Raw genomic sequence first — 7216 nt, 5'->3', positions numbered from 1 at the left:
TCTTTGCCGGCTGACATTGCTCAAGCACCTACCCTGGACCAGTTTAGGCAAGGGGTAACCAAACTGGGCCAGGACTTCTGAGTGACCAGGCTGTTTTTAATCCTTTTACTGTACATTTCGCCTTTTTATTAGCACTATCAGCTTTTTCTCAAATTCTCACAAATACTTTATGTATTACTTTAACTCTCCTGTACATTCCTGCTTTTAAACTCTTATGCACTGACTCGCACCTGCATAAAATACTCGCAAGGGTGTCATGCAGTATTTATAGATAGATTTGTTATATACTGACAAGGCATTTCTATACAACCGCTTAGATTCTCTGCATTCAGAATCAAACCATTTCCTGCTATCATCAACTGTACTCTTTTCAAATTGAGGAGATTTTGACACATCTTTAACAAAAAATGGATCTGCTACATCTCTAATTATGGTGGTGAAAGACTCAACTATAACGTTTATATCTTCAAAGTTTGCCAGTAAGCTATTTATGTCTATCAGCCTTTCAATTAGACCCGACCTATAGAGTTCTTTTTCTTCGTTACTCCATTTAATATATTCACTGTTAACATAATTTCCAGTATTAACTGCAACTTTTGGACATAATATGTGGAATGACAATGTCGCATGGTCACTAAATTCATTAAATGATAGTACAGCAAATTTTTCAACTAAATTGAAATTTAGCTCATTTAGCAATAAATAATCTATAACACTGGCTCCATTCCTATTAAAGCAAGTGTACGCACCAATACCAAAGTCTGTATGTATTATAAGCAGTACAAGTGCTTTCAAAGTTAAGTATGAATAATTACAAACAAAAGCAACCAAAGTCTTTAGAAATATTTTGACTGGCCAATGCAAACTTGATAACGGTATACTTTGCAAACTTTGTAACTTTACGGTTAATATTGCTACTTATTGTTTTTATTATTTTAATTTGGTACAGCTGAACGTGAAAGTTGCAGCCCATATTCTGATATAAGAAATGCCCGTCACAGTCTGTGATTTCTTGTTAGTGTTAAAGTTCTGCTGGAAGCTCTACAAATGCCTGAAAAAAGGAGTTTATAAAATCAGCCATGAGGTAAAAAACTGCAAATCATTCAGTATCCACTGCATATTCAGGCGCGGTAGCAACGATTGTGATTCTCTTTATAAAATTGTAGGGATAATACACGTTTTTTTGTGTATTAACGTCTGCAGAAGCCCGCGGGATTGTTTGTGACCGAGACCGAAGGTCGAGGTCGCAAACATATCCCAAGGCGCGGTAGCAACGATTGTGATTCTCTTTATAAAATTGTAGGGATAATACACGTTTTTTTGTGTATTAACGTCTGCAGAAGCCCGCGGGATTGTTTGTGACCGAGACCGAAGGTCGAGGTCACAAACATATCCCAAGGGCTTCTGCAGACGTTAATACACAAAACAAACGTGTATTGTCGCTATTCTTGCATAAAAATATATTTCACGACGATTTATGTATTGTTTTCATATGTGATGACTTGACGATTCCGGTACATTTTTTATTTACCATTCCAGTTGTTCTTGGAAACGGTAAACATGTTTTAAATATCCGTATCCAGGGCCCGGAAATAAACAACACTATCAAAAGCACATTGTGAAGGTTTTTAAGCGATTTTTTATCTCTCGTTATTACAAACATAAAATTATTAATAATTGTTCATATCATTTCACAATTTGGTGGACTCAATCACAATTTCAAGAATAATAACTTTACATTCGACTTACATTGAGTACGGACACGCAGTTGAAGTACGGATGAGTACGAGCGTAGTGTCAAGTTTCCAAAGTGTTTACATAAATTCTTCGAGAAATTAGGTAAAAACATACTGACTGATACTTACCAAAATCATAAATATGATACCTAAAAACAAAGAATCGCACAGGTAAACGCGCGATTCTTTAACATTCACGGTTGTCTACAAAATCTGAATTGACACAGAGTTCTAAAAGGGGAGTAAACAAGGGAAGAAACGAGTACGAACAATGTTGGGGGCAGCGCATTTGGCGTAAGTTACTGATACAGTAAAACATTCTATGTTTTAGATTGCATCTTTAATGCTTCAAGAAGAGGTTTTTATGAAAGAAAAAAGATGCAGATACCAGATGTCAATCTGCGCAGAATTACATTTACGCCCCTGGGAAAGCATTTCAAAAATAAAAATCGGGTATTAACAGCACGTGAATTACCTTGTTTGCACACGATTTTTCTCCCGTTAATACATGGGCGGATCTAGTGAAAAAAGTAGTTTTTATGCAAGAATCTGTATTTGTATTATGTAGCATTATTACGGCGTTCCGTTCGGACCATCGAGATTTTTATTTCAGAACCCCATAACCCTAAAGTCAAATTCACGAAAGTCAAAAACACGATGTTGAAAGTCGTAATTTCGTATTGACAACTCGAAACTGTAATGATTCAAGTCTGCTACTACTTTATATGATTTTCTTTTCTGCTCATTTGATTAAGAATTTGATCTGATCATTTTTGTAAATAATAAACGATTTATATCGGTACTTTTGTTTAAAAGTCTTGATTTTCCCCAATATACTTCCAGGACCAAGTGAAGTTATGCAGACGTTTTCATTTAACATACGTGAAGCATCTTGTCAACAAAAATTACAGGAAGGAATCTAAAGACAGGTATGGATACAGACACATTTTATAAATTAATTATGATTCTTTGAAATGTAATACGCATGTCTAATCATCTGGTAATTTAGTGCTTTTAAAATTTGTCTACGCGTTTATGCTGATAAAAGTGAATATTGGTGAATGAATTACCCCTTGAAAAACACTGAGCTTTCGTTTTGAGATGATAGTAAGAAGAATCAAATGCTTACATGCGAATTGAAATTTGTGTGAAAGATAGAAAAAACTTGCAGATATTATTTTACCTAATGATAAGAAATAAAACAGCTTAAAAAACGCCGATAATCTTGAACAATCTATATTTTACTCCTTTCTTCACAGTAACGATCTTCATTTCGTGTGATTTATAAGGAATAAAGTCATACCAATGGGCTCGTGGTTAGAACCAAGAACAGTAATTCTATAATCTGTCTGTCTGTATGATAATATCGCACAGACCACAAAACGGTAAATGTACGTTATAAGTTCGGTTTCTTACCCTCATTGCCCACTGGTCTTCATGATAACTTTGTAGCTCCGTTCCATTAATACATGTACTGTCGAAATATTGTGAATTGCACACCTTTCTCGGTTTCAGCGTCTGTCATTGTATGACTTTTAAAAGAGCCAAAATGTCAGTTTGATCCCCATAATTATTGTGGTTGCTATTCCAACGCACGTACGCACGTTCGCACGTACGCACTCACGCATTCACAATTATATATTTGTACTTTTAAAACTATTTGCTTAACAAGCGCATTGAATGTAATTAGACCAACCCCATCTACACGTTCATTTAATTAATTTTGTACACGTACGCATTTATTGCAAGTCTTTTACATCGTTATGCAAAAACAATTAAATTAATGTTCAGGTTAAACTGACGCATTTGGCACACTACAACCAAATTCATGATTCGGTGTTGTTAAAGTTTCCGATTCTTTGGGATGATGAAGTATATTCAATTTCATTTTAATAGAATTCAATTTAAACTGGTGCTACGGGGCGTGGGGTGTTGCCTATTTCATGACCTCTCATGAACAGACTCAATCAAACCGAGTCTGCTATTTTGAGGGAGGTTACCTATTTCATTACCTCTTATGAACAGACTCAATCAAACCGAGTCTGCTATTGTAAGGGATGTTGCCTATTTCATTACCTCTCATGAACAGACTCAATCAAACCGCGTCTGCTATTATGAAAAGTGTTGCCAATTTCATGACCTCTCATGAACAGACTCAATCAAACACTGAGTCTGCTATTTTGAGGGATGTTGCCTATTTCATTACCTCTCATGATCAGACAATCAAACCGAGTCTGCTATTGTGAGGGGTGTTGCCTATATCATTACCTCTCATGAACAGACTCAATCAAACCGCGTCTGCTATTATGAAAAGTGTTGCCAATTTCATGACCTCTCATGAACAGACTCAATCAAACACTGAGTCTGCTATTTTGAGGGATGTTGCCTATTTCATTACCTCTCATGAACAGACTCAATCAAACCGAGTCTGCTATTGTGATGGGTGTTGCCTATTTCATTACCTCTCATGAACAGACTCAATCAAACCGAGTCTGCTATTGTGTTGTTTGGCTGCGTCCTATGCTTCCAAAGGATCTTTAAACATTTTTTGTTATTTATTTAACTGCAGAAAACAGATATAATTAAAGTTACAAAAAGTTACAAATGTTTTCATCTTCTATCAACAGGCATTTTAGTGTTTTTTTCAGTGTAAACATTATCTCAATAGATCAAGAGGGTTGCAGAAACTTTAGAAATCGTATAGTAACATATTTTAATAAAACGCACCTGCAGTTCTTGCTTAATCATTATGTTTGTTTGTTATTTTGCAATCTGTAGAACCTGGAAGCAAACGATACAGTCAAAGATAATGCGACCAGTACCAGGCTTCCGATTTCCTATAACTATCTTGATCACAATCTTTATGTCAAGTGTTATGTTGTACATGGTAAGTTCAGTTCCTTCATTTCAAGGGTTATATTGTAAACTCTTCTGGATCAAGTGTCATGCTGTGCATAAGTATGTCAGACTCCTTCATGTCAAGTGTTATGTTTGTACATGTATATGGTATGTCCAACTCCTTTATGCCAAGTGTTATGTCGTACATAATTAATACAGACTCCTTCATGTCAAGTCTTATGTTATATATGATTAGTCCGTCTCCTTCATGCCAAGTGTCGTGTTGTAAGTCAAACTCTATCATGTCAGATAATATATGGGAAGTCAGACTCCTTCATGTCAAGTGTTGTGTTGAGCACAAGTAAGACATACTCTGTCATGTCAGGTAATATATGGGAAGGCAGACTCCTTCATGTCAAGCGTTGTGTTGTACATAAGTCAGTCAAACTTTATCATGTCAGGTAATATATGGGAAGGCAGACTCCTTCAAGTTAAGCGTTGTGTTGAGCACAAGTAAGTCATACTCTGTCATGTCAGGTAATATATGGGAAGGCTGACTCCTTCATGTCAAGCGTTGTGTTGTACATAAGTCAGTCAAACTCTATCATGTGAGGTAATATATGAGGTCAGACTCCTTCATGTCAAGTGTTGTGTTGAGCACAAGTAAGTCATACTCTGTAATGTCAGGTAATATATGGGAAGGCTGACTCCTTCATGTCAAACGTTGTATTGTACATAAGTCAGTCAAACTCTATCATGTCAGGTAATATATGGGAAGTCAGACACCTTCATGTCAAGTGTTGTGTTGTACACAAGTAAGTCAATTTCTATCATGTCAGGTAATATATGGAAAGTCAGACACCTTCATGTCAAGCGTTTTCTTGTTCACAAGTAAGTCAAAGTCTATCATGTCAGGTAATATATTGGAAGTCAGACTCCTTCATATCAAGCGTTGTATTGTACATGGTAAGTTAAACGCCTTCATTACAAGTGTTATGTTTGTATATAGTATGTCTAACTCTTTTATGTCATAGTTATGTTATACATAAGTAATACATAAGTTATACATAAGTAAGTCATGCTCCTTCATGTTATACATAAGTAATACATAAGTTATACATAAGTAAGTCACGCTCTATTATGTCTAGTGCTATGTTGTTTAGAAGTAAATCAGACTAATTCATGCCAAGTGCTATGTTGTACGTTAGTACGTCAGACTCCAACATGTTAAGTGTTATGTTTGTATATGGTATGTCCAACTCCTTCATGTCAAGTGTTATGTTTGTATATGGTATGTCCAACTCCTTCATGTCAAGCGTTATGTTTGTATATGGTATGTCCAACTCCTTCATGTCAGGTATGTCCAACTCCTTCATGTCAAGTGTTATGTTTGTATATAGTATGTCCAACTCCTTCATGTCAAGTGTTATGTTTGTATATGGTATGTCCAACTCCTTCATGTCAAGTGTTATGTTTGTATATGGTATGTCCAACTCCTTCATGTCAAGTGTTATGTTTGTATATGGTATGTCCAACTCCTTCATGTCAGGTATGTCCGACTCCTTCATGTCAAGTGTTATGTTTGTATATGGTATATCCAACTCCTTCATGTCAATTGTTATGTTTGTATATGGTATGTCCAACTTCTTCATGTCAAGTGTTATATATGGAATGTTTAACTGCTTCATGTCCGGTGCTCTGTTGTACATACTGAAACTGAAACGATGCAAAGTTCAGCATTATGGCTGTGTATCCATATCATCGACTAATGTAGTGAAATTAGTATACTGCAGAACATAGCTGACCATTTTAATACATCGGAACTTATATCTACTGATGCGGGAGGCATATAGATATTGTCCTGTCCGTTCATCCGTCCGTTCGTCCGTCCGTACGAGGTTAACCAAATGGGACCGTTTCGTCTAGCATCAATACCCCTAACTAGAATTACTTGGTACAAATGCAGATGTAATCTGTGACAATTCCTCGTCTTCAGACATCACCTGACCTCAGTTTGACCTTGACCTTGAACTTTACCTCGTTTTGGACTTAGATTGCTTTGTTTCGACAAGGATGCCACCGGGGTATCAAGCGTTTATTGAATGCAGCTCCTTGTTTTTTTTTTTATCATAATTCAAGAGTCTCAATGATGTCTTGTTTTTCGCAGGAAAAGCCCATTAATTTTACAACTCTATGCCAGTTTAAATGAGATGTTATCTACGAGTGTATATAAACTACAACTTATGTTAACTCAGTATGACTTTCGTATACACAGCTATGGACAAAGAACGCCAGACAAACGGACGCGGACAATGGCGCCAATATATCTATTCAATTTCAAAGGGGAATAAATATCCCAAAAAACATTTGATTGCTATGTTTCGAACCTGTTGGACAATAACTTTCAATCATAAGTATTAGTAATTAGATGCTAAAACGTCCATCAATAAGGCTCGTAGCAAACAAAACTTAAGTTTAAAAGCGTTACTTTAAACACAACACAGTTAATATAAAAAATTAAAGAATAATTTCAAATTTGTTATATCTATTGCTTCATATCTAACACTAATCATCCGTTAGCCATGAAAACTCTTGTTGGATGGGGAATTCTCCTTACATTTAATATTTTATATACAAATGAT

General features: G+C 35.8%; 1 protein-coding gene across 1 annotated transcript in view; it reads left to right on the top strand.

Moving 5' to 3' along the window:
* The first annotated feature begins 836 nt into the window (after positions 1 to 836).
* The window catches only part of LOC123523768 (stimulated by retinoic acid gene 6 protein-like), a 28422-nt gene continuing 22042 nt past the window's right edge, over positions 837 to 7216 (top strand). The window contains exons 1-3 of the mRNA XM_053539549.1: positions 837 to 1084; positions 2580 to 2665; positions 4515 to 4623. Of these exons, the coding sequence (XP_053395524.1) occupies positions 989 to 1084; positions 2580 to 2665; positions 4515 to 4623 (291 nt within the window). The 5' untranslated portion in view covers positions 837 to 988. The remainder of the gene's footprint in view (positions 1085 to 2579; positions 2666 to 4514; positions 4624 to 7216) is intronic.

Source organism: Mercenaria mercenaria, chromosome 3 (genome assembly GCF_021730395.1).
Source record: "Mercenaria mercenaria strain notata chromosome 3, MADL_Memer_1, whole genome shotgun sequence".
In the NCBI taxonomy this organism is placed as follows: domain Eukaryota; kingdom Metazoa; phylum Mollusca; class Bivalvia; order Venerida; family Veneridae; genus Mercenaria; species Mercenaria mercenaria.
This window is presented reverse-complemented; position numbering and strand designations above follow the sequence as displayed.